This window comes from Scatophagus argus, chromosome 2, assembly GCF_020382885.2.
Source record: "Scatophagus argus isolate fScaArg1 chromosome 2, fScaArg1.pri, whole genome shotgun sequence".
Classification (NCBI taxonomy): Eukaryota; Metazoa; Chordata; class Actinopteri; family Scatophagidae; genus Scatophagus; species Scatophagus argus.
In genome coordinates this window covers 6682127-6709113 of record NC_058494.1, presented here as the reverse complement: position 1 = coordinate 6709113, position 26987 = coordinate 6682127, and the positions used below count along the sequence as shown (strand labels likewise).

The following is a 26987-nucleotide window of genomic DNA, read 5'->3' as shown; positions in this document are numbered from 1 at the left end:
TGTGACAACACTGACACACTGTTGTGAAGGTTGATTGTGTTTATGCTCAGTGATGAGGCCTGAGGGAGGGAATGGGAGGTCCTGCCATAAAGTGTGTGTAGAAACAACGGTGTACACGCACACACACCTGTGCTGCAGATACTCAGGATATTTATATCTCACATGTCACGTCTGGTAGAGTTTCACCTGAGGAAAAACACCCTAAATTTAGCTTTTTCACCTGAATAATAATTATAATATGGTAGTTATTTCATCCAGTTTGTTTTCATTAGTATGATCTTTGTGATTAATTTAAAACATAACATTGAATTGAGTGTATGAGGAACACATCAACAGAACAAAAATTGGTGTTTTTTTATTGACAGTAAGTCAGAAGTCTTCACTGATATGAAGGTCCAAGTCAAATTATTCCTTAAATGACATATTATTGAATAATTACATTTCACACATGGAAACCCAATAGATAATAACAAGATAACACTTTAAACACACTCTCAGTCACTCAGAAACATATAGAACCTGTTTTTCTAGCTATGAAACAGCAGTCACTATAGTTTTAGGGGTAATAATACTGTACCCTGATAGACAGGGCAGTTTCTGAGGGTAAACACAGGATATATAATGTTTGTTTTTTCAAAGAAAACCTCTCTCAGATCCTTATACTTCTCAGTGTAATAAGGAGTCATATTGTGTCTGGGCCTCTCTTTTATGACAAGCTGACAAATCCTGACCCTCCTTGGGATCCTGTGTCTATGACCAGGCTGCTGTTTCCTCTCAGCCTGTATATTGTCAACGTTTTCCTTAGTTTTGAATCAGTCGTGTTGGTCTTCCCCTATCTGCCTGCCTGTCTGTCTGCTTGCCTACCTGTCTCTCCCTCTCTATGTGACCAAGACGAATCCCCCAGTGATGTGTGGTTCGTTTTCTAACCACTCACTGAAGGTTTGGTGTCGGCTGGGTTCAGCTCAGCTCGGCAAAAGCGTTTCTCCCTTAATTACTTTGTTTGATGACGTCAGACCAAGCGTGGAAAATCACGGGCTAAAATTAAACTTAATCAGCGCGATTCGGAGGCTGGTAAACAGGCACTTGGGGAGCGTATAATACAAGCAGCGCTTTTCAATGAGGCAGACACGATGTCTCCGAGCAGCTGAACTTTCCTCAGCACAGCGCAGTGCTGCACTTCAGTGGCTGGGACAAGACACAGCAGGCTGTCGGTCTGTGGATGCACTGACAACACGCAGTTGTACAAACTGCTAATAAGGAAATAGTCCTTCAGAGTTTTCATAGAAGTGCGCTGCTCCGCTCAGCACCACGGACAGCTCTTGGTGACTCACAGCCGCTGTCCGTGGTGCTGAAATGAGCGGGTCGACATATCGTTCAGTCCTGCGTTTACCATCACGCAAACTTTTTTTTTTAACACGTCTATGTGAGCTGGAGATCTGGGTATAAATGGGAAAAAACTGTAATTAAGTCCAGCGTTATTCTATGTTGTTACTGTGATCACTGACTTATCTGGCTCGGTCATAAAGTAATTAAAGGACATTTCATCGTTTCACAGTGAGAGTCTGCGCTGTTTTTACACAATCTAATCAAAACGTGAAACAACAGCATTGTGGGAGCAGCATTTGTCTTGACGTTTCTAAGCACCACTGCTAAACATTCCTACGGAAATTAGGCTTACATTTGGATTTATCCTATATTCATTTTCTCTTCTTGTCTTCCACGGAGTGAAATTACACCTGTTATCCTTCAGAGCATTTGTTGGGACTGTTTTCCCCTCCCTGTTTGCAGTCCGCATGGATGCGCCAGAGGGGAGCTTTGCGCTCATAGGGGAGGGACGAGCGCAAGTCAAGTTCGGATCGGATCAGGAAGGAGCGCACCGGCAGAGCGAGACAGACGGCACCAGGGGAGAGACGCGTGTTTACATGCCATTTCACGTTATTTCTTCCTCCCGTCGATCGAACCGACAAAGTTCCTTCCAAAAAAAGTGAAGAGGATCCCCAAACGACGCGGGGGAGAGATGCAGCAGGCAGCGGGATGGACTTTCCTGCTTCTTCTCGTGGGTTTGATGGCGCGAGGTAAGTGGGATTTACGTCAGGTAGGCTTTTACATAATGTAGATTTGATGATGTATACATATGAAGATTATGACATAGTTTGGTTTAAAAGAATAGGCGAGGGAAGGTTTGAGACTTAAGGCTGCGTCGGTGATATAAGTATATGATACTTGGTGATATCCGGTCAAACGCTTTTCAGTAAGTTTGTCTTAATCGTTCAGCTTTGAGAAGTCAGCCACGAAGTAGAGGAGGATTATGTGCTGTGCGCAGAAGTCAATAACCGACAACTAAAATCGGTCTAACTTTTCTTGGCTTTGTTATCTATATATATATATATATATATTTTAAAAAAGTGGACAAAATGCCATTCTCGTGAAAATGAAAATGTTTTTCTTTCTCCACACGACCGCGTCATAAACCTCATGCGCGCCTGGGTGTCACGTTAACTAGGCCAACAAAAGAAAATGCAGAAGAATGCGAGAGGAGGCAAATGAATTTTGATGAATGCAAATTTTGTTTTGAGGCATGAGTCGTGATTTCAGGAAACCAAAACAGATTAGAATTTGTTTACAGGCTCTGTTCCCCTGTTCACAGCTGATGAGAGAGTTTGGAGGTTATACAGGGCCTGCGCCAACATTGTTTTATTCACACCGAGGGCAGATATCCGGTTTTCAGAAAGGGGAGATTTCCCGCCTGCAGGCAATTGATAAACACCTACATTTTGCAATGTGCGTCTTTGAATAAGCTTGATAACCTTATTCTGTTTTTGCCCCAATTATGGAATGAATAAAAAGTTGTACTAACGTGTTGTTTGCTCTTGTACTTCTTTGTGAAAAGACATATATAGATATATTGTGAAGTGGGGTCATTTAAAGGTTGATGGTTCGTCATCTTTTCAAAAAGAATATTTTAAAGTTACAAGTTGTTCTTATCTGGGTCAGGTTTAGTATTATGTTTAATTTATGTGTATTTATGACTGAGATTAGTGCAAGAGTGTATAAATATTTTACATATAAAGAGCAGCTTTGTCTGAAGACACTGAGTTGAAATAGATGGCGTACGGAAGGAAGTGTGATGACTTGCTCAAGAGCCACAACATAATGATTGACATGTCACTGGGTTAGGAAGGAAGGAAGGAGCACATGAAAGGAGGGAGAGAAGAAGAAAGTGTGAAAGGGAGAAAGGATGGAAGGAAGATGAAAGAAAGGAAGGAAGATGGGTAGGACAGAAGGAAGGAAAGGACAGAAGGAAGGAGGAATGGAGAGGGAAAAGATTAATGAAAGGCAGAGGAAGGAAGGAAGGAAGGAATGAAGGAAGCAAAGATTTGGTATCGCTGAAATACATCCAGACTTAATCACTGACCGCAGCTGTGGCAGAGAGCCGGGCTGTGACCTGGAGCGACTCTGGAATAGATGCTGAGACTTATTTATGCAGCGGCATTTCAAAGCAGTAACGTAAACATTTGCTCCAAGGGCACAAATAGCAGCTATCTGATTTATGCAAGGTGGCAGATAGGCTTCTTCATGGTTTATCAGGCTCTACACACATACTTTACTCCATGCATGACCCTCTTGGCTGGGAGGTGTCTCTGTGTGTATTTATGCGTGGGGGTTTCTCTCTGTCGGCATTATCAGAAGTCAAGTTTGCACTTAAATCATTTGTAAATGTTTGTGGGAAGTCATGAACCCAAATCTCATTTTGAATGTGAAAAAGTGTACCCAGATGAAGGGACTTCTGGGAAGTAAGATGGACAATACTTAGCACTCCTGAAGTCACTGATGTTTAGCGGTGGGCAGATGCAGATACAGCTGATGTTAGCCATCTAGCAGGAGCACTAGCTAAGCTAAAGATGCCAAAATTTATGCAAATGCTGCTAACTTTTTCATGTGCTAAGTCTTGGAGTCGTCTGTTTAATTTTCAGTTTTAAATATGAGCGCATTTTTACAAATGATAAAACTAAACTTTAACATCCGTGAGTTCACATAAACAAATTGTTCTACATAATTAGAAATTTTGCAGTCAGTGTATTTAAAATCTTTGTTTTACCTACAGTATCTACTCATAGCAGCTAAAACATGATTAGCACTTCCGATCATTTCTAGACATCCCAAAGCACTTGATGAAGGTTTAAGAAAGCTAATATTCTTGGTTAAATGTTGAATAAGGGATTTATCTATTGATTTGAAGTTTTTTAGTAGCCTAAACCTAAATGCATATGCAGTATATGTCACATTTCTAGTTTAGAATAACTGCCAGTGATTGTAATAGGCAGCATTTACAGTATCTTCCCTTTGAAACACAGTTGGCAAAGCATGTTAGCAGACAGGGTTGAAATAAGGACACACTTACAGAATGAAATATTCACGGCTCTACACACAAAATAGCAAATGATTCAAGGTACCTCCACTCCACAAACATTCACTCTGTACCTGTCCACTTTTATAGAAGCCCGAACAACAGGCAAATTCAAACATGCACTTCCTGTTTCTCTAACCACGCGCACTTTGATATACTGATGTTTGGACACCGATAAGTCATTTCCATAGGTGTGTATCATCACCATGTGAAATTGCATCTTTGTTCAGGGGAAATTTTGGCTTAAACAGAAGGCTAATTTCAATATGTCATTAGCTGCAATTTTAGCCTGATATACAAAATGCCTGCTAGTATGCACATAGGGCTCCCCTGTGCCTTCAGAATACATGTCAACACACTCACACACACACTCGCACAGTAAATTGTATGCACACATGTATACAGTTCGTCTTTTGCTTCAGGTGGTTTCAATGTGCTACTACTAATGTGTTACCTCAGCCTGTAGGTATATTCATAATGCTGTCCCTTGCGTTCATATGAAGGCTGCTCTCTTAATGTATTTGAATGCATGACTGATGATCCGGTCAGTGAACTGTGGTGATGAGGTGTGTGTGTGTGTAGCTGTGTGGTAACAAGGCTTATATCACAGTAACATTTATAGAGCAGAACACAGAGCAGAGGGGGCGTGGCTTAAGACAAACTGAGTCATAGATAAGTGTACCCAGAACACCTCACACTGCAGCGCTCGCTCCGTGCCGCTGTAGTCGTCAGCCTGTTTTCCCGAACACCCAACCTTTACACTAGATTTAACAGTTTCACCAGAACATATAAAGTGTGGGAGTGCATTTCCACAGACGCTTTCACCGTCAGTCATCAGCAGAGCAATGCATAAGCGGCACAGGTTTAATTTTCAACAGTTTTTCTAATCGCTTGTTTAGTGTGTAAGCATAATATGTGTTGTGGCTTGATTTCTGACCTTTTCCAAGGTTAAGATGACGTTTCCTAGATCTCAGAGAGAGCAATGTGGCCTCTTCAGGCTTTCAATTACACCTAATCACCAAGAAATGTACTTTTTTAAGACGCTGAGATATTGAACTACAAACGCTGAATGACTCTTTTACATGAAACATATTCAAATTCGCGCAACCCACTTTTTGGGGGACGCGCCTTGAGGGAAAAATCAACTTCTATTTGATCTGCTCATTCTGAAGGTGAAAAAAATAATTCATTTTCCATTTGCTTGAAAATATGCGAGCACACAGATTCATGTGCAGTCTTCTGTGAATGTCAGAAAGCTTTTAATGTCACTATAGTGAACCTGTATTAGTGCTTAAATCTGCTGAGAAAAAGACAGAACTAAAGAGTGAAAGAAAAGTTTTTAGCACAGGCTTTGACACAGTGCATTTGTAATGAGAAGGAGCATTCTGCTGTCATGGGCATCCATTTATCGGACACACACACACACACACACACACACGCATACAGTGAGAGTCTACCCCTTCACTACCCTATCTTCTCTGGCTCTTTGCACCTGTCTCTCATATTCTTGTGCTTCCACCACACTTTCTCACTCACAAATCTCTCAGGTTCTGTTGCTGTCATCGGTTTTTCACCTCACCTTACTCAGTTATATCTCGGTCTTTTCTCTGTCTCTCTCCCTCTCTCTACTTCTCTCCTCCTTTTTAATCTCTGTCAGTTGACTTCAACTCATTTCAACTCAGCTCTACATTTACAAAAGGAAAACAAACAGTATAAAACAGGGCCTTCCAGGTAATTGCAAAGCAATTTAGAATTTTGATTTACAATAAAAGCATTGTACATGATGAAGATGTAAAAGCAAAAACGCACTTTCTCTTTCACTCTCGTCTTTCCTTTAAAAGCATTTGCATGCTCAGGGGAGAGTGGAGGCTAAATGGCTCTCTAACAGCCCATAAAATGGTCTCTTCCTCTCCATCACTCATTATCTGTCCTCTGGTCCACTCCTCCTGCCACCCCACCACCACCCCCCACCCCTTTGTTCTCTTCATGCTTACTATTTTTTTCACGCTATCCAAGTTGACCTCCAACCCTCATTTCTTGGGTAGGATGTACATTCGCACCACCTGGCTTTCTAAAGGCTTTAGATTCTGCACATTGAGTTGAATAATTTTGAGTCTGAGCACATCACTGCTGACTTCATGAACTGTTCTTAAGCTGTTTTAAAAAGGAATTCATTGATAAGATAATCTTAACCAATAATGAAAAACTACATAGCTGTACAGTAATGCCAGTGTGTAAACTGTTATTATGGACAGGTGGTCAATAAGGATGACAGCTATACTAAACTTCTTTTCCAAATTAATTATTTGTTACTAACTAAGTTATTACTAACTTCCAGGTGTAGTTAGCTTGGATAACAGAGTAAAATATGATACATGTTCATTTCCTAGTTCTCAGCAGACTGGCTAGTTGGTTGCTGGCCACGCTACAGCAGGCTACTGCTGGATGTAGTCAGCTAGTTATTTGGACATGTTAACTCTTGCAGCTCACATTAGGGCAGATAAAAATACAATTTAATCAACTGAGAATTTTGCTCTTGTAGTGAAGCTAAAAAAAACAATCTCCAAACCCCTTCAAAGCAGATATGTTCATGTGGCTCCTTTTGTTGCAGCCCGGTGTGCACGTCTTCAACATGTAGAGAAACTCAAAGCTTGACAGACCTGCCCTTTCTGGCAATTATTGCTAAGCTATGATTGGACGATTGCAGTGGGGGAGAAGGGTTTAATGAATGAACTGTCTTTTATTTGTGCTTCATGAAAAACACATGTTAAACCAGACTTTTTCCATACCCTCATCCAAGTGAATCATTTCTCTCTTAATTACCTTTTTTCCATGTAATATGTTAATCCTAGCATGATGAAAGCAGCCCAGGAAACTGATGAGTGACATTGGTAGGCTAATAATTGGAAACATGGAGAGAGACAGAGAGCGAGAGAGAGAGACAGAGAGCGAGAGAGAGAGAGAAGACAGAAATGCAGTGAATCCAGATGAAAGTGTACAGAACCTGTGGCTCATTTTCTGTCATAATTGGTTCTTTTATGATTCTCAATGTGAAATGCATCTGACCATATTAAATGTGTGTGTGTATGTGTGTGAGTGCGCGTGAGTGTAGGATCATGTTTTGATCAAAGAGCTGGTTTAGTCAGTGGACATGTAGCAGAGAGCAGCTCTGCCTTTGTAATTATGCTAACAAGTATGAGGCACCATGACAGTCCATTTTAGTCCATCTAATTTCTTCTCTTCTTATAGCTTTTAATTAAAACTTATATTGTATTCTTTTCCTTGTGCTCATCCAGAAAAAAGCAGCTGTCAACACTGTTTTTGTTTATTTTTGCCAAGCATGGATAAGATGAAAAGTTTTCTTCCATGCTGCCTTTAAATTCTATTTAGCATAGCATTAGCACATGCTAGACAGCTAACAGACACAGGGCTGTGATGCCTAGATTCACATAATCTGCTGAGTGACATCTTAAGAAGGCTTTGCTTTCAGTATGTATGCCTCCTCTCCTCTCCTCTCCTCTCCTCTTGTCCTTGTATTAGGTTTTTTTCATTCCTCTTGTCATTCTCTCCAGAGGACTGTCATGAGGAGTTCGCCAGCAGCAGGGTTTCGGGTGTCATTGTTGTCTGCGTGACGAGGGTTATCTTTGAGGAAGGGATCTTGATGTAATAGGGTCACCACTGTTTCATCATTAGGATTTCAAGGCTCTCTCCAAAAAAAGCCCATTTTAATTATGAGATTTTCCTCTCATCTATCCCAAACTCAGTTTTTGTGTTTGAGGTGAAACAAGTTGTACAAAGTTCTTCAGAATGGTAAACATCTTCTTTGTCTTATTGCTTCCTGTATTTCTTTCTGTTTTTCTTTGACTCTTTCCTCCTCCCCAGTCCAGCTGTCTCCTGCACCCTGTAGTCCAGGGTGTCCAGCAAAAAGGAATGTTGTATTGATTTTGATATTAATAGAGTTTCATGAGAAAAGAGCATGAATTCCTGCATGAGAACTCTAATAGCACTGGGGGTCTTGAAGGAGAAAGTGGGGGTTATCATCTTCACAAACTGCAGGAGTGTCAGCCTTTGTGACTCATTTGGCCTCAAGCTGTGTGGGGAACTTTCAACTAGTTGCTTTGATATGGTTCACTTTGTAACGTTTACAGCTTACGCAACCAGCAAAAACTAGTTTGTCTTGAAAAAAAAAAATGCAGCTCATAAAGATATAACCCCGAAAATTTTAAGGTGATTGATTTAGCAGCACTTCGGTTGCTGTTTTAACCAAAGTGCAGTTTAATACTAAAGGTCCCAGAATTCTGGGGTTAGAAAACTGCAGCTAAACAAAACCATGTTGTTTTAGTAAAGAAGTCAGTAGATGACCTTTATCCAACAAGCCTTGAGCAACCGCAATTTGATTTCATGCTGTACATGACGCAGTAAAAGCTCATCATCTCACTGCAGCTGTTCCTACTTGTTTTCTTAATGTTTTATAAAATATTCAAAAGCAATTTACTTTCAGAATATGCAGAAAATGATCATCCTTTTGTTTTGTATGAGTCAGCTTTGGATGAATTCAGCAACTGTGGAATGTTGCTAACTATCACTGAAAATGACACAGTTCTGATGTAAAAACAACACGATTGTTGCTGTGGAAGTCTAGTGTTTCCATCTTAACACTGAGCGTATTGTTTAAAAGAAACACTTGAACTGGGAATACAGAATGGGGAAAAACACAAACGGAATCAGCAGCTTCTCCCACAACTTGATTATTTACCTGCACAAATAAATGAATGAATAAATAAAATCAATCCTTTATCTCCACTCCTCAGGCTACAGTCTACAACTGCTCTGAACTATGTTAAAATAGCTTGCTGTGCATTTTCCACTGTTGTGCCTCAGGCCTTCCTGGATGATAAGTAAATAAGGCCCTTCATACTTTGGTTATGCATACAGCACTTAAGCAGCAGTCTAGCCAAAGACATGCCTATATTTAGATAATCAGAACAAATCGTGTACTCATAGAGGATGAACCCCCACAGCTGCCAACACCTGCCTATCTATATTTACCATTAGTCAGGAGAAGAGGAGAGGACATGCTTGTCACTGTGATTTATCTCCATTTAGATGTTACATTGTAGCTGAGCTTAAATGAGATTCTATTTTGGGATATCTTGGATATGTAATATACCACCTGCCCATAACACTACCTAAATAAGGAGACAATCTTGGGATGTTTAAAGTCACACTCCTCTCAAACATTTGTTTATACCTACACGACAAACTGCCGCAGTGGTCAAATCATTCAAGAATCTAGATTAGGTCTGATGTTTTGTAAGCTGAGATACAGTTCACATTGAACTAACGCTCTCCTCAAAAGATTATCCATGGCCTTGAGGAAGTTAACAGACCAAACCGAGGAAAATACAGACACAACATAAAGTACATATGTACAAACATATCATACCATGTCAGCGATGCATGCTGGATACCGATATGCCACTGCTGACAATATGTTAAAATGCTGTGAACAGCGCTGAAAAGCTGCATGACATCAAGCGGAAGACAAAATGAGAAGTCTGAGTCAGTAGAGTAGCTACCAAAATATTTGTCACCATGGCAAGTGTGGTATCATTGACAATGAAAATTATAAGAGAGGCTGGTATTGGATCAATGAGTTTAAAGTTTGTTTTCACAGATAGTGATTTAACATCTTCAGCAGTAAAAGCTCAGAAGCCAGCAGTGAGACTGAAAGCTGCCGTGTCACTCAGGAGCTCGAGGTTGAGAGGTCTCTGTGGGGCAACCGTGTCCTGAATGAGGTCAAGTGCTTTTTCCCCTCTTTATCATACTGCCAGCAGAAAACAGTAACATAACACACGATTCAACAAGCTCAAAGGATGGATGTAAGAGATCCAACTACGCCAAAGAAAATGAGAATAGATACTATATACAGTGTGATATACCGATACCATTTAGAATGGACATGACTGCTTTAAATTAAACCAGCCTAATCACTCAAGGAAAAGCACTGATAGTTATCTTACATCACAGACTTGTTCAAAGTAAGCTTGCAACCCTGAAGATCTAAGCAGAGGGTCTGTAATCCAAAGAGACTTCTTTATAGACGATTCATCAAATATCATAAATCATTAATCCACAGACTCAAAAGACTTGATTGATGTGACACAGCATCAAAATTGGAAGAGGTTGCTGCCTATTTTTCCTCTAAGTTCCCTATTAAAGTTGTGTGTGGCATGACTTGAGGTGAATCAGATGGACTTGGTGGGTGGAGGTCTGTGAATGGTAACTGTGATTCTCCGATTGATCAGTACTGCTAACATCAGCCTTTCAGAAATCTATAACTACATAGAGACATTTAGATGTAGAAGAAATTTGTTGCATTTATATTTGGATGTGTTTTCCCTGAAGCTTGTTTTTCTTTCAGCCTCTTTAACTTGTTTTATTCACATTTATTCATCCACTCACTAATCGCTCTTTCTGTCCTCTCTCTGCCTGCTTTCTGTCTGTTCAGACTGCTTTTCATCCAAGGCAGAGGACCGGCTGTTCAGGAAACTCTTCAGAAGATATAACCAGTTCATCAGACCAGTGGAGAATGTCTCTGACCCTGTCACTGTGGAGTTTGAGGTCTCCATCTCACAGCTGGTCAAAGTTGTAAGCCATACATCCACACACACATGCACACACACACACACACATGCACACACACACACAGAGAGGAGTATTATAACATAATATTGAATTATAATGCCAAAGATGTTTTAAACACCTCATTCATTTCACACAGTTCTGTATGTGTGTGCAAGCAAATGTGAATGTAACCAAAATGTTGTTCCACTCATGGCATCCTCTCAACAGTGTGTGTGTGAACTCAGAGTCGTCTTCCTACGAGCATCTTGATCATATTTCCTACCTTTGATACATAAAAGGCAGAAGATAAGCTGCGGAACGAGAGAAGTGAAAGCTGAAAGTGAATACAGTCTTATAGTCTGCTCAATTTCACGGATTCCGAAAATGTCACACAGTGTTGTTATACACTGCTATTTTGCTTTGGCTACGTTAAGTTTAATGCGGGTGGGGGATGATGGGGGAGGGTTGCTGCACATCCGCCACTGAAAAGAGGTTTTCAGCTCAGAATGGAAATCCTCAGATTAAGAGAAAATTGCCTGCAGGAGCTTTTTTCAGACTGGACTGATATGTAGTTATATCTGCCTGCTCGGCAAGGTGAGATTCATCTAAAGGTGAGTGTGTGGTTGTGCACGAGTGGCTGTTTTTGCTCTGACTGAATGCGTCACGATGTGTGCATCTATGCACATATTTTCATGTGTCTGCTTGTATACATTGTATGTGGCTTATGTATTTCTATGCTGTGGTTCATGTTGAATTCTGAGAATCGCAAGACTGCAAACCAAACTGAATAAGGTCTCAGAGAGAGGTATAGAGGACATCTAACATCTGTGACCTCTTCATTTATTATTAACTTACTCATAGTCGACCTTTTCAGCCAATCAACTGCAGCTCTAAGAGACAAAGATTAGAGGACATATTCCATTTCTTTTCATATTGATGTGGATTTTTATTCTATAGTTTTTCTTTTTTCCTTTAAAACCCAGTATGGTGTAAGCTTTGCTTGTAGCTATCTGCTAAGTAACAAGTTCTCCTCTTTCTCCTTGCCTTGCAGGATGAGGTGAATCAGATCATGGAAACAAATTTATGGCTCAGACATGTGAGTACAAAGACACACACACACACACACACACACACACCTTTTAATTATTATACTGACCTAACCCCATCTTGAGGTCCACAGAGACAGAAGCAAGACAGAGGAGGGTTCATGTTAGCACATATCTATACATACCAAGCAGACATCAATATGCCATGCCACACTCTGTTCTTGTGTGCATGCCTGCGTGTTTGTGTTTTCGTGTGTGTGACATCACTGAAATGTTAGATAGTAAGACAAAAGGAGAGGGACAAGTGAACAAGAAAGCTACGATATCACAAATGAAAACAATCAGCTAGTGAATGATGGTAACATTATGGTTAGTCACGCTCTACCTCTCTGCAGATCTATAGGCCTGGACCCTAAACTCCTGACCTCATGCAGCAGCTGTTCTGCTAAATAGCACATGTTGTCTCTGTCCACCAAACTGCTACTGTTCTGATGCCTTTTAGCTATTATTTCCTTTCTTTCTCGTTTCCAGTGCTGAATCTGTATTTCTCTTTAAAAAGCTACAGTTTATAATAAGCATTCTAGACATTTCCTTTTTAAATCAGCGTCTGATTGCACCACATTGTTGAACTAACAGCTGTTGGATGCTGATGCAGTTCAGTGGTAGATAAGATACTGTGATCTCTGAGTGCTCCAATTAAAATGCATTGACAGGCCTGTGTGGACCGGTCTTATTTGTTGTTTGCGGTGGCTGAGCTGTTTATTTATAACAAGGCATCACTAATGAGAAGCTGTGTCACTGATAAAGACTTTGACTCACAGCTAGTGGGTTTACAGTGGTAGCCATTTTAGAAGCCCCCCCCCCCATGCTGAACTTATTGCCTCTGTGCTGCAGTAACACTGCAGGGGATTCCTTCTGTAACGCGATACAGTGTTTCTAAATGTCTTCATCTTACACTCCTTTAAACCAAGCTGCACTGATGACGTTTAGATCAGAGATAAGAGAACTTAATTTGAAACAGTACTAAATACTGTGCAACTACAGGCCTCCTTTGTATATGATGTGGATTCGTTAAATGTCTGATCTTTGCCAAGCTTTAAATTTATAGGCTGAAAAAATTCATGAATAATTTCTATCAAGAATAATTTCCATGCCAGATATCTTTCTCCAGAAGCCTTTAATAATCTGGTTTACAATCTGTATGCTATACTTGTAAATAGGTCTATATACAGACTCATCTTGTAAACAAAAAGCCATAAGGCTCAGCCTTGATCATGAATTACATCTCCAGCCAATCATATTGCAAACTCCCCACACAGATAAATGAAAAAGCCAGTGTAGCATGAAGTGGTTAATTAAACAGCTCCCAGGTCATAACTGGGTATTAATCCTCCTTGCTAATGAATGAATTCATCTTGAATGACATGCAAAAAGGCAAGACTAATGGATCTACGGCTCATGAAATGTTACCCGCAGGTATGTTGATGGAACAGTGAGTGAACGCAACTCATCCTTTATATCTCTGTCACTGAGCTATTTGCTCACACGCTCCTCTCCTCGCAATTCTCTGAACTGCTCTTTATACAGATGATAGAGACGTTACTAGTGGAGATGACTTGAGATTTGCTTACTTAAGCTTCGTGGCTCTGTACCAGGAGGAACTGCATCAAAAACGTACATGATTATGCTTGATTTTCACTGAAAAAGCAGTGAAAGCCCACAGATGCTCTGTGATACTCATGTCTCTGTCTATAAACATCAGATTTTTTGCTACAGTATCCTTATTTGGCTCTACTGTAAGACATCAAAGGAAACTCTGCCTGCAGTATAAATATTTATCTCAAAATATTCCCATGGAGGAGGGGGGGGTGATGTCTCCAGTGACTAATACTGTCTGCAGTGTACAATGCAAAACACAAAACAGATGTTTGCCTCCTCAGTATGCTCAGTGTTTTTGTCTGCCTCTCTCTCAGATTTGGAATGACTACAAGCTGCGATGGATACCCGCAGATTTTGACGGCATTGAGTTCATTAGAGTTCCGTCAAACAAGATCTGGAGGCCTGACATTGTGCTCTACAACAAGTGAGACCGGTCGTAATCGTTACTATCATGTCTACCATTACCTTGTTCACTATTATTGCTATTATTATTTGCAATGGATGTTAGCTCAAAAATTTAAAACAACCTATGTTCATATTAGTGACCTCTTATGGCCTTTCAAATATTGACTGCTGTCTAATAGGAACAGAAGCAGGGGTAGCATAGTGATATAAAGAGGTCATTAACAACAACAGTGACTGACTTTGACACCAAATGATTGCTAATGTCATGGAATGTTTAAGTTTAGACTCTAAACTCTCTCTTTTAACCCTAATACTCTCTTTCTTATCTTGGTAAATTCACCTTCACCTCCCCCTCTCTTATGTTCCTCACTTTCATTTACATTTTCTCCTCATCTTCCATCTCACTGTTTGACATCTCTGCCTCCCTCTAACCTTTGTGTCATATTCAATGCCCTCAAATGTTTGTATCCTATTAACTCATACCTTCTTTGCCATGGCAATACTTATGCTTGCTTATACAAACACATACACACACATGTCATATACAGTGCTGTAGGTGACTTCCTGGTGGAGGATAAAACCAAGGCTCTGCTGAAGTTTGATGGAACAATCACATGGATTCCTCCAGCCATTTTCAAATCCTCCTGTCCCATGGACATTACCTACTTCCCCTTTGACTATCAGAACTGCTCCATGAAGTTTGGTTCCTGGACTTATGACAAAGCCAAGATTGACCTGGTACTTATTGGCTCTAAGGTCAGTGTTTGTGACTGTGTCCAGGTCTGTTGCAACTACTACTACAAATTATGTATGTCTTTTATTGTGTTTCCTGTCTGCCCTACTTACAAGGAAAGCACTGGTTACACCTGTTATTAGTTTTTATCTGAGCTCTTTCAGGCCCTGAAAAAATAATGGTGATGGTGTAATGGTGATGTGATGGAGTTACCTTGAAGAAGGCTTGAAAATTCACATTTTCAACAAAAACCCTGCTTCACCAACTGGGGTCATGATATTTGAAAGAAGTGGGTTTGTAGGATGTAGAGAGAGTCTAATGAAAGATGTTACAGAGTTGGATTGTGGGAATTCTGAGTTTTAACAAGTCCTTTATTTAAACAGATTTGTTACTTATTTTAAAGTACTAAGACCTTCAAGTATCAAAGGCTTGAAGTTTTATTAGTAATTGTAAAGTAAGATGTTTCCTGTCTGTGTTTTGTGGTAATATCTGAAGTTGTTGGAATGACATCAATGCTGCATTAATGTGTGTGTTGCATTTTACCGCTTTACATGTTTAAGGTTGAGCTCATTTTAATGACATTACAATCAACACATATGGCACATGGTTTTCACTGGACAGGAAAGGAACAAGAAATGCAACCTGAAAAGGAACTAAAAGAAATGTAGAAGAAAATAACAAATACAATATCTGCCCATAATATGCAGTGGAGCTGGGGTATAGATATGTACAGAATTAAAACACTCGAGTAAAGAAAAAGTACCTCAATTTTGTACTGAAGTACAAAACTTGACTTAATGTGCTTTCCACCGCTATTTTTAAATTTGTCTCTCGTAAGTTACTTACTTTATGTAAGTCCTTCATTAAATTACTGTAGTACCTCTTTAAAGGCATAATATATCCCAAACTGAGGATAGAGAGACAGCAGAAATGGCTGAGTGAGGTATACACAGAGGTTGGATTCTACACAGTGGTGCATGAAGGCTAATAGCCATGAACATCTTGTACTAAGAAAGTAGTGAAATGCAGACAAAGGGCAGGGTCTCTGCAGATACTTCTAGGGGCCCATAAGTGATTTTTTTATTGTTGTTGTTTTTTAAGGGAATTGCTGTGTATTATGCCTTTAAACATCTTTTGTCAGTGTTTTGAATATGAATCCAAAAATTGATTTATACTACAACCAATCTGTAGTACAACAAAATATTGTGAGCTGTCCAGAGCTGTAAACATTGCAAGAGAATCTTGTTTAATGTTTGATAAGCATCCTCTGGCAGCATCAATATATATTTTAGGTGCGAGAGGACATGAAGGCCAGGCAATAAGAAATCCTAATCAATCCTAGAATATGGCTGTTTATGGTCATCACACAAAAATCTGGCCAATTTGTTCTGCTCATCATTGCGCAGACCTGCTAACCAGCCAAAATTGTGAAAAGTATGTTTTGTGTTGAGTAACAAGGCCCTTTTTAGAATGGCAAGTAGACCCTGACCCTTGTACTCCTAAATCATTATGTGATTTTAAGATCATTATCCATCTCCCAGGTGAACCTGAAAGACTTCTGGGAGAGCGGTGAATGGGAAATCATTGACGCTCCAGGCTACAAGCATGATATCAAGTACAACTGCTGTGAAGAAATCTACCCAGACATCACCTACTCCTTCTACATTCGGCGCCTGCCACTCTTCTACACCATCAACCTCATCATCCCCTGCCTCCTCATCTCTTTCCTCACAGTGCTGGTTTTCTATCTCCCGTCAGACTGTGGAGAGAAGGTCACGCTCTGTATCTCCGTCCTGCTCTCCCTCACTGTGTTCCTGCTCGTTATCACGGAGACCATCCCCTCCACGTCTCTGGTCATCCCGCTCATTGGAGAGTACTTGCTCTTCACAATGATCTTCGTCACACTCAGCATCGTCATCACTGTGTTCGTGCTGAATGTACACTACCGCACGCCAATGACCCACACTATGCCGGGTTGGGTGCGCTCTGTGTTTCTCAAAGTGCTGCCAAGGATTATGCTGATGCGGAGGCCAATTGATGAAGACAGCAAGACTCGGGGGTTGGACAACAGTGGGGAGGCAGGAGGAGTCGGAGGGGGAGGAGGAGGTGGAGGAGGGAAAGGAGGGAAGAAAAGAAAGAATAGCTTGATGCAGGTGAGAAGTCCCCATCTAACATATCTGGTCCAGGTCTAGGCAGGTTATTCAAACCAGAGCATGCCCAGGGTGTCATGTCACCTTGATATGGCCACTCCAAAGATACAGCACCTAGTAAAGATCATTACTAATTGCCACAGGAAACATGCTTATGAGGGAAATGTTTTAAGAGTACGTTTATGGGAAGATTTATCAGACAATTTTATATCCCATAAGTTATGTCCACTTCCTGTATTCAGTACCAATGCAGGATACAATGTGCACTTTATGTAGCAAGGTTGAAAGTAAGAGAATTCTGAAAAACAGCTCAATATACAATTTAAAATTTACAATCTAAAAGAAGTGTGAGTCAGCTGTGGGACTGGGAACCACCACAGTTGTAACTGGGCTGTTACCTACAATAATACTTCTGGATAAAATTTCCCCTACTGTGAATGAAACCTTTGATGACCTCCACAAACAAACTGAGTATTTCTAACCATTTGATACAGTAGCTTACTTGTTGGACTATACAACAATCTTCCCTCTTGGTGTAACCCTTTAGTTATTTAGCTGCTTGCCTCCTGCAAGTACTGCCAAGTCAATCATCTTGAATAATCTTGTACTGCTAAAATCCCAGAGATGTATCACAGAGATCTCAATATTTTAGATGAAGTTGTTATCTGAAAAATGTATTTTTTGAGTTACATAAACATAAAACTTATTCCAAACTCTGATTATAATCCCCAGCAGGTTGGAGGGGGCTCCCTCAACTGTCTGGACTTTGGGGACAATAAGCTATCGTCCTTGGAGGGGTGCACTGGGAAGAAATGCCCTTGCCCCTGCCAGCATGGGAAGGAGACCCCAGAAACACCTGATATGGGGAAGGCGTCACGTCAACTGAGTCCACAGAGCATCAATACTGTGGTGGCCTTTTCTGTGGTGTCACCTGAGATCAAACAGGCCATCGAGAGCGTCAAGTACATCGCTGAGAACATGAGGAGTCGCAACAAGGCCAAAGAGGTGAGTCATTCTTATTTTCACTGTAATGGATCATCCTCAAAGGGTATAATTAGAGTAAAATAAATTCAGCTTAGACTGTGTTGTTTTGCATACTGTCAGATTCATAATTGTAAAAGCCAGCAAGCTTCAGTGGATACTATAAATGAATAATAGAACTAATATCAACTTAAGCTAAAATAAAACCACTCCTAAGCAGGGAGAAGTATGGGCTAAGTGAAGAAAAATAAATTTTGATTAAATACAGCAAAATGCCCTTTATAGTCAGTCATAGTGACTGGTAGCATGAGGATGGGCAGATGGCGTGTGATGTTTGCCATAACCCCTGGGACAGGAATACATCGGGCAAAACACAGCATAACACTGAGCACATGGTTGTTTGTTTAGGATCTGTGCAGTTCCAGGTTTTTCTAAACTTTATATAAACGTACAGACACTCAATGAATGCAAGCATACAGGAAGTGTGTTCTATGCATAATGTGTTGATGCAAAAACACTCTAAGCAGTGTTGGCCTGAGACAGTTGTGCTGTGATTCTGCACAGCATTGTTGCAGATCCTAACCTGCTCCATAAATTAACAACAGTTTAAGTTTGAACCATACAATTGTCGAGCGTGCTCCTTCCTCCCTCTGTCAGTTATAAATACAGTGGGTGAAATGTCCCAGAGGGGAGAAGCAGCCTTTGATATGCAAAACATGTGGCTCAATCAGCTTTGTCAAAAAGCCTGTCGCTTTTTTGATGCTGTGGTTTGAATGTGATTATCATAGTAATTTCTTCCTGTGAAAATTTTGTATCAGTTTACTGTTGGCTTACAAGAAATACTCAACTGTTCTCTAACTTTCTTTGTTTCTTTGCTTCTTTCTATCCTCACTGCACAATCCTCCCCGTCGACTCCCACAAACCTCCCACCCTCTGAGATTCTGAACCAAACGTTTCTTCTCACTGTGCACTTCTCCTCACCTGCATTTTGTGTTTAAATCTCTCTTTACTTTTCATCTTGCATTTGTCACTGCTGACTCTGTCGTCTCACACTTGTTGTTTTGCCCCTTCTCTCACTCACAGGTGGAGGATGACTGGAAGTATGTTGCCATGGTGATCGATAGAATCTTCCTTTGGGTGTTTGTGACTGTGTGCGTCCTGGGAACCATAGGCCTTTTCCTCCAGCCTCTTTGTGGCTTTGTCTCATAACTGCTGGTCGATTGGGGTTCACCGCCACCCTGTGTCCACCATTCCTGAACAAATGACCAACTCTCAGTTCTCAGTTGACCAATCACAAGACAGAGTTTGAGTCCTGAAGCACTGTTTGGTGTGCTGGCTTTGCTTTTAGTCTTTTGCAGAGATTAGTAGTCAAAAATTTCGAAGGTAAGAAAATTTTAAAATTGTGCAATAGATACAAAGATTTTATTACCTTCATTTAATGACTTTTAAGGCTCCTTATTTTGCCTAAAAATCATTGCCATAGAACCTACATAAACTTCCTACAACCTGTGTTCTTTCAGCTTTCCTGACCATTTGAACAAGTATAAGAAAATAAATTTTATTTTGATGTATCTAGTTCACAGGAATTAAAAGTATCCTGTTAGGTTTGTCACGGTAAAGTCTAATTGTTGGAAGTACTCAGATCATTTATTTTAGTAAAAGTACCAATACCAGAGTAAACTACAAGTAAAAATCCATTAAGGAAATTGTTGTCAAAATTGTTATTAAAGTGATGTACACACATCACTTTCATATTGCAGCAGGGCTAATATTTTATATTTCATTTACATTTTAAATGCATAATATTTATTATATTGTGGGGTATTTCTCCCTGTGGATCAATAAAGTCTTGATATAACACTGTCCTAATTTACTCTTTCATTATATTTTGTATTATGTAAATCTGAATCCGAAAAGTAACTTGAAGCATCATCATATCATATCATCATACAAATGTAGAGGAGTAAAAAAATACAATATTTCCCTCTGAACTGCAGTGGAGCAGAAATATAAAGCAGAAGAAAGTGGAATACAAATACCTCAAAATTGATAGAAATAACAAATTGAATAAAATACTTGTATGTACTGACTTTCCAGCACTCTGAGTTACAGCAGCCTGGCCACCACAAAGCACTGTTGTGGTTTGCTTTTTAGTTCTGTTGTATAGCTGCTACAAATTCAACATGTTGTTCTCATGGAACTATGGCATAATAATTGCTTATAAATCATTAAGAATTCAGATTCAGGCTTAATTTCAAACAAATATATCCTTACCGCATTTTACAATGTTGATTCCTGAATGGTTTGAAATAGGTATTCTTGACTGGGAACAAAACTTGGCACATCCAGTAGTCCTTCAGGACTGGACCTTTAGAATTCAACAGATGTTAACCAACTGGGAACAAGTATGCATGACACATAAACTCCATCATACTGGACTCAGCGACGCAGCAGCCAGTTAACTCTCCCCACACTGAAGAGGTTGATGACTGTCATACCCCTCCCCAGTCTGAGTCATCAAGCTGCTCACTGTCAGAGGCAATTGTTCTCACTGCTTTTTGTGTCATTTCCAATTAGAGTTCAGATTTCTGGCGCACTTGGCAGCTCTTTTAACAAATAAGGGCAGACTTATTTCTTTTTTCTTTTTTTTCTTTTTGTAATTAGACTCCATGTGTTTATAAATGTTCTCTTTGATTAATGTTCCACAAGGTAATTGGTTGGCCTGGTAAATATTGGATTAAATGGTACTTGATTAGTTGCTCCTGAAATAGCATTGCATTTATTAATTCATGAGAGGGTTTTATCATCCAATTCCATGCCTATTAGTTTAATCTTTATTTCTCGTCACTTTTGATTAAGTTTAATTTTAAGAGCAAACATGCAGTGCAAGAAACATGCATGACAGAAATTTTGATTGCTTCAACCACAACCATATTGCTCTCAGATTACAACACTGTAAGGATATCGCTTCCTTTGTTTAATCTAATTTATCTGTAACTCTTTTGGTTATATGATGCATCAGAAATGCACAACTCATGCTGAAGTTAGCAAACATGTTTGTATAAATGATCTTTGCCTTTCTTTTGTCTTACTGTCTTTGAACTTCAAATAAATGCAGTATTTCTTAAAATAAAATGATTCCTGGGCGTTAAACATATGTAATACTCTGATAAATATCAGCTGTATTTATTTATTTTTTTTCTTCTGGGAATGAGTTAAAGGTAAAATGACAGTTGTTACGATGAAGTTAAAATTTACATAAATAATATTAAAATGTAATTAAATATTCTTTGTTTAAAATGTGTGACTTTAAAAATATTATTTCATGGGTTTCGAAAGGTTTTAAGGAGTTTAAAGAAAAAAACAGATTTTTTTTTACGTTACTATATGAAGGTTCATGACCTTTGAGGTTTTTTTTTTTGTACTTCCGGGGAGACCGAGAGAGAGAAGGGAAAGGTGCGGAGAGTGAATGGCGCGGAGCTAAGCTAGCGGCAAGGACAGTGATTGGGAAGAGACGCCACCTGCATCCATGGGAGAGACTTCGCCGGGTTGCCAAGGGGTCGGCGGTGGAGGACGCTACGTTGCTGCCGAGGTTGACGGGGAAGTGCGACACGGAGCGCTGCTGGTCCGGGTGATTCCATCGTCACACAGAGGTGAAACTAGCCAAATGTCCCCTTAATGAGCTCCAACTAAGCGCGCCAACGAGAACTTAAGTTAAAAGTGTACCAACAGTTGGGCAGTTGAGTTATAAGCACTTATCAACAACAATTATCCTCACCCGGGTTTCTGTTTTTAAGAGGTTTGAACTTGTTGCTTGTCATTTTGCATATTATAATACATTTTCAAGCCCTGAGATTTTTCTATGAGAGATCATTGAGTTGTGTGTGTGTTATCACTTATTTGAAATGTCCCTTTTACCACATGATATTTAATAAGTGTAATGTGGGTTTTAAGACATGAGCTGGTGGTAAAGATGGTTACACATAAACATTTTATATGGATACACGGACACACACGTTGACACAGGAGTGTCATTACACAAAAAAACAGCCACAAGAGGTGTAACTAAGCATCTGGATGCAACATATAATTAAAATCTGGACATGTAAGTGCTACTGACACGTAATTTCAGAGTTAAGATAAAATACATAATTACACTTGATATTGCCACACAATTGCATTATTCTGTCAGAGGGCGGATCCCCCAGCTGTACACGTGTAACGATTAGTTAGAGTGGCAGAGTCGCTCGTTGCAGGTACTCCCCATACTCTCCTAGCTCTCTCTTTGTCTGATTGTCCTTCACTTTGTCTGCAAACATACAATATGCAACTGTTGCAAGTAAAAAATTGCACTTCATTGCTGAGACATCCACATATTTTTTGTTTACTTTTATTTTTGATTAAGGCAATGTTAAAACATACAGTGACAATTTTTGACAAGTTTTGAATTGTTCTTATGTCTTCCAGGGTCAGAGCATGACAAAATACCCTGCCAGAGTCCTATGTAAGGGTTAGGGTTAGGATTCTGATTGGAAATTCAACAGGATGGTTAATGTGTGTTAACAAAATACTGAACATACAACATCTACATGGAACATAGCTACACCTCTGTCCTTCCCAATAACCCAGGGAAGGTGCTTTCCTGTGTTTTTACATGACAGTTCCATCAGTCAGGTCCATTATGAAATGGTTTTCCCAAATTGTTGTGGAGAACTCTCAGATAGTTTTCCAATTACTTGTCGATGTCAGTGACTGATGTAATTTAGGTCAATTTAAGAGCATTTTTCACCTGAACAAAATGAAAATGTGAAATCCTTGGAGGTGTGATTTTGTGCCATGGTATAGTAAAATCTTGGTTAGTAGTAGTAGTAGTAGTAGTAATAATTTATAGTAACCTAGAAAAATTAGAGATATCATCTGATATGGGCTGAACAGCCTTCAAACAGTTAAAGTTACATAACTGTGTGGTAAAAGGCTGTTGAAGCAGAGTTTTTAGGACCCAGTGTGGTCTTGCTCTCAGTAATTATTTCTAAGTGAGGGAGTATACTTGTCTCTCTGTTTGTACAGTGTACAGCGTGAATATGAATGATGGATTAACTGGTAAAAAATCTTTGCTAAGCAATAAAAAATCCATACAAACAATGTAATACTCAGTGCTTGTTCAAAAAGTAATCCAACCAAAAAAGCTGCAGATAGAAATAACACACATGTTTTTTTTACAACAGTCTGCATCGAACAAGCTCAGTAATATGCATAATGAACAAATGTTTTGTATGCGGAATGTATCTCATGACCCGTAGAGTCATACAGGAGATGAATGGCTTCATTTGAAGAGATAAATGCAAAAACACAATATCCTGAACTGTCTGCTGTGGCTTGTAATCATCCAAACCACACTTCAACAAATTTATAGAAGTGTGTGTCCGGCTGGGTAGGTGTGTATGGGCGTGCACATGTGTGAGCCCACACGTGCATGGTCACACAAGCATGTGTGCTTGGAAGGTGTGTTGCACTAGTTTCAGAAGCATGGATTACTCTGAAGGATGTTCATATTAGTTCTCATAAAAAAGAGAGAAAAACCTAATTATGACTGTTATAACGGTAAATCACATGTTGACATACAAGTTAAAAAAGGACACACATTTTGAAGGAAAACACTTAGCATTGCCAGTTGGTCTCATCTTCTATTACTGAGAATTAATCCAGCTCAAACCACATTGTTTATCTCTTTCTGTTGAGAGACGTCGGGGGGTAACGACAGAGATGTATGGGATGTTGCGTGACATTTTTGCACAGCCAACAGGGTTCAGAGGGCTAGGATAATAATTATATGTACTGAATCATTTGCATTGTACTCTGTTTTCTATGTAAATGTCACATCCTGAAAGATACATATGATGTTTGTAGTGTACTCAACAGTGTCTTGACATTTATTAGAGGAAACACTCTGGAAAGAGATATACAGGACTATGAACAGAGCTTTGGTGTACACTGTATTTCTGCATGTTTTTAACAGTGTGGGCCCCTGGTGTGTAAATAGTGAGACATGATAGTGACTGGAGCACAAATATTATGTTAATTCAACCATCTCAATTATGAATGTCATTCCAGACTGGTTGGATTCTACTTCAGCAGAATAACCTCTTCCACATTAAAGACCTGAACTGAGTGCCGTCTCACTGCTTTTTGTGATAAACTCTCATCAATTACGAAGTACAACAGATTTGTCCATCCGTCCATCCATCCATGTTCTATACCACTTATCTGTCATTTCGTGGGGGGGGGGCTGGAGCCTATCCCAGCTGACCACGGGCGAGAGGCGGAGTACACCCTGGACTGGTCGCCATTCAGTCGCAGGGCTGACACACAAAGACAGACAACCACTCACGCACATGCTTGCACTTGGGGACAATGTAGAGAGGCCATTTAACCTAATGTGCACATTTTTGGGATTGTGGGAGGAAGTCGGAGTACCCTGAGCAAACCCATGCAGGCACAAGGAGATGTTATTAATGTTATTATATAATATTTTATAATAACAACAACTTCATCAGAAAATACTACAACTGAAACTACAGTAGAGTTTGATCTCCACCTGGAAGTCTGCTAACTGTCTCGTTGCCACTCCTGGTATCTTCACTGTACCGACATGGACAGAAGATCTGGCTTCAGAAAGTGGGTAAGATTTGGGTAGACTTCTTTCAGCAAGTGAATCTTTAGTCCAGCCTAGTGTTTGCCCTATAAAACCCAATAAAATACAGTATTTCTGATGTCTTTCTATATAAATATACTGTAAAAAGCAATGGACAATGTCATGATTTAAGAGGTTTTCTTCAAAATTATGCCATCATTTTTTCTCCAAACAGATAAATTTTACTGTCAGTGTCACCAGTTACTAGATTAAAAATTCAGAAAAGTTAAACTTACACTGTAGCATAACTAAGCAAGCATGTGTGTAAGGCCTGACTGGAAACCATGACCCAAAACTTACCCTGAGCTCCACAAAATAAAATAAGAAAGAAAAAAAAAGATTTGATATGTGAGTAAGATATGTGAATAAGAGAACAGGTTGTGTTTCTCTGTGTATTCAATGTCAGCATAAGGCTTTTTTTTTTTGCTAAAATGGTCAAAATGTTGAATGAAGAAGAAGACTTTTGACGTCTATGAGTCATCTGGCCAGAAAGTATTAGAAATCCATGCTTTGCATGGTTTGCTTTTTGCAAACTTTGCTTTTATAGTGGTTTTATTTTCTCTGTCACTTGAATTCCCAATTTGTATACAAGTGTGCAATTTGATTCAGATTTAATTTGCAACCAGTTTAGAACTATGCTTAAAGGCAGAGGAAACATGGCAAAGTGAAAAACGTTAATGGAGCAGTGTAACGCAGTATGAAGTGCCATCTACAATAGGAGGCTCTTAGTAACGGAGGTCAAATGAAATTGGGATGTCAAGCACAATTGGAATTACATTCTATGGAGTGATTCATGTTCTATTTTCTGTGGGATTTGCAAAAAAGGAATGGAGCCAAATCCTAATAGGAAACATTATCATATGTAATACAAATTTACATCTGAGTCTCTCTATAAAATTGCCTTTCTATGCTGCACTGGCATATTCAATCATGTCATATGACTTTATGAAAAGCCAAGTTGTGGAAATAAATGAACCAAAGCAACCTTGTGCTAGGTTCAGCGTCACTGGTGTAATATTTATATGCATAATTAGTTTTTTTATGCTGCCAGGGATTTATGATGTATCTGAAGAATTCTATTTGGGGAACAGTTTGCAGAGCGTGAATAAGAAAGCATATTTGATGAAATGAATGAGAGGGATAATGGCAATGTTGAAAATTGTGTTAAATGTCCCAATTTTAACATTGTAATAAAAGAAGTGTACAAATGTATGACCCTAAATTGTATTATGGGAAGCTTTTTTGCTCTGAGAGAGATTCCTCATACTGATATCATGGCTCATTTAGAATGTTTGCTTTTTATTTTGTCAACAACCATCACAACTCACAGTTATGTAAGGGCCAGCAATACAGAAATCTTATGTAAAACTCATTCTCTTAACAACAAATACACATAAAGTCTCACCTTGCATTGCTGTTGGAGGACACGTGTACAAAGCATGTTCGCTGACTTTATAATTGATACCAAAAACTTTTAAAAAGTATGTTTATGTGTACAAATCCTACCCTTGCTTTTCCAGCTGTACTTATGAGGGCATTTCTGACTTTCCCTTTATGAGAAATATGTTTGCTTGTGGGATGCTGGAGGAGGAAGAGGTAGAGGAAAAGAAGAAAGACATAGATGCGGTCCACAGCACCAGAGAGGTGTTTCTTTGATGACTGGCGGAGGCAGGAAATCACAAGATTTAATGTTCGACGTTAAACTGAGCAACTCTCACAGGCACACTTCAGACAGAACAGTGGGAGGGAGATGTGCAACAGCACTGCATAACGACATTGGCTTTGTGATTTCACTGCAAAAATATATCAAGCTAGGTGCTGTTTCCAAACATTCCCACATATAAAAGACTAAATATATGGTGCAAAACAAAAATGTAACAACTTAAGGATAAGATCATTTGACACAGAAAGGTGGCACTTTGTAGCTAAGTGCTAAGAGTGTTCCTCTGTGCTAAAAACAAATAATTCAGGTATAAATTTGCAACAATTAATAATTTTATATTAACAATGGACCAAATTACTTTGTAAACTGTTAAAAGTCTCACTAATTGTGATGAATTGAAAGAGAATCATTGCTGAACTCAACCCAATAAAGTGTTCTAACATCTTTCAGCTCATTTTTGTGGTCTTTCAGGCCAACAAACACTAGTAGTCTCATCTATCTTGTTTCCAGTGGCAGCAAGCAAATATTTTGAGCAAAATCAACTCTAGAGTTCTACTACAGGCTAACTGTCCTGCATCCAGTGGAAGATAGGCAAAGTTTACAGCAAGCTGGTGAACATGGTGG

General features: G+C 39.5%; 1 protein-coding gene and 1 long non-coding RNA gene across 2 annotated transcripts; both read left to right on the top strand.

The window, feature by feature from the left end:
* Window positions 1-1539: 1539 nt before the first annotated feature.
* Window positions 1540-21113, top strand: chrna6 (cholinergic receptor, nicotinic, alpha 6). Its single transcript, XM_046403910.1, has 8 exons — window positions 1540-2075; window positions 10920-11059; window positions 12087-12131; window positions 14055-14164; window positions 14694-14901; window positions 16420-17031; window positions 17761-18033; window positions 19093-21113. The coding sequence occupies exons 1-8, from the start codon at window positions 2018-2020 to the stop codon at window positions 19216-19218; spliced, it is 1572 nt and encodes a 523-aa protein (XP_046259866.1). The 5' UTR covers window positions 1540-2017; the 3' UTR covers window positions 19219-21113.
* Window positions 21114-21426: 313 nt separating this feature from the next.
* LOC124066966 lies at window positions 21427-25922 on the top strand. The gene is made up of 2 exons (XR_006844675.1): window positions 21427-21662; window positions 24121-25922. It is a non-coding gene; the product is annotated as an uncharacterized LOC124066966 (long non-coding RNA).
* Window positions 25923-26987: the final 1065 nt, after the last annotated feature.

Bases quoted from the DNA above. Each gene is read 5' to 3' on its own strand.
- chrna6 (XM_046403910.1), top strand. From the start codon at position 2,018: ATGCAGCAGGCAGCGGGATGGACTTTCCTGCTTCTTCTCGTGGGTTTG. The intron at 11,060-12,086 runs GTAAGCCATACA...CTTGCCTTGCAG, and splicing joins TCTCACAGCTGGTCAAAGTT to GATGAGGTGAATCAGATCAT. The intron at 14,902-16,419 runs GTCAGTGTTTGT...TCCATCTCCCAG, and splicing joins TGGTACTTATTGGCTCTAAG to GTGAACCTGAAAGACTTCTG.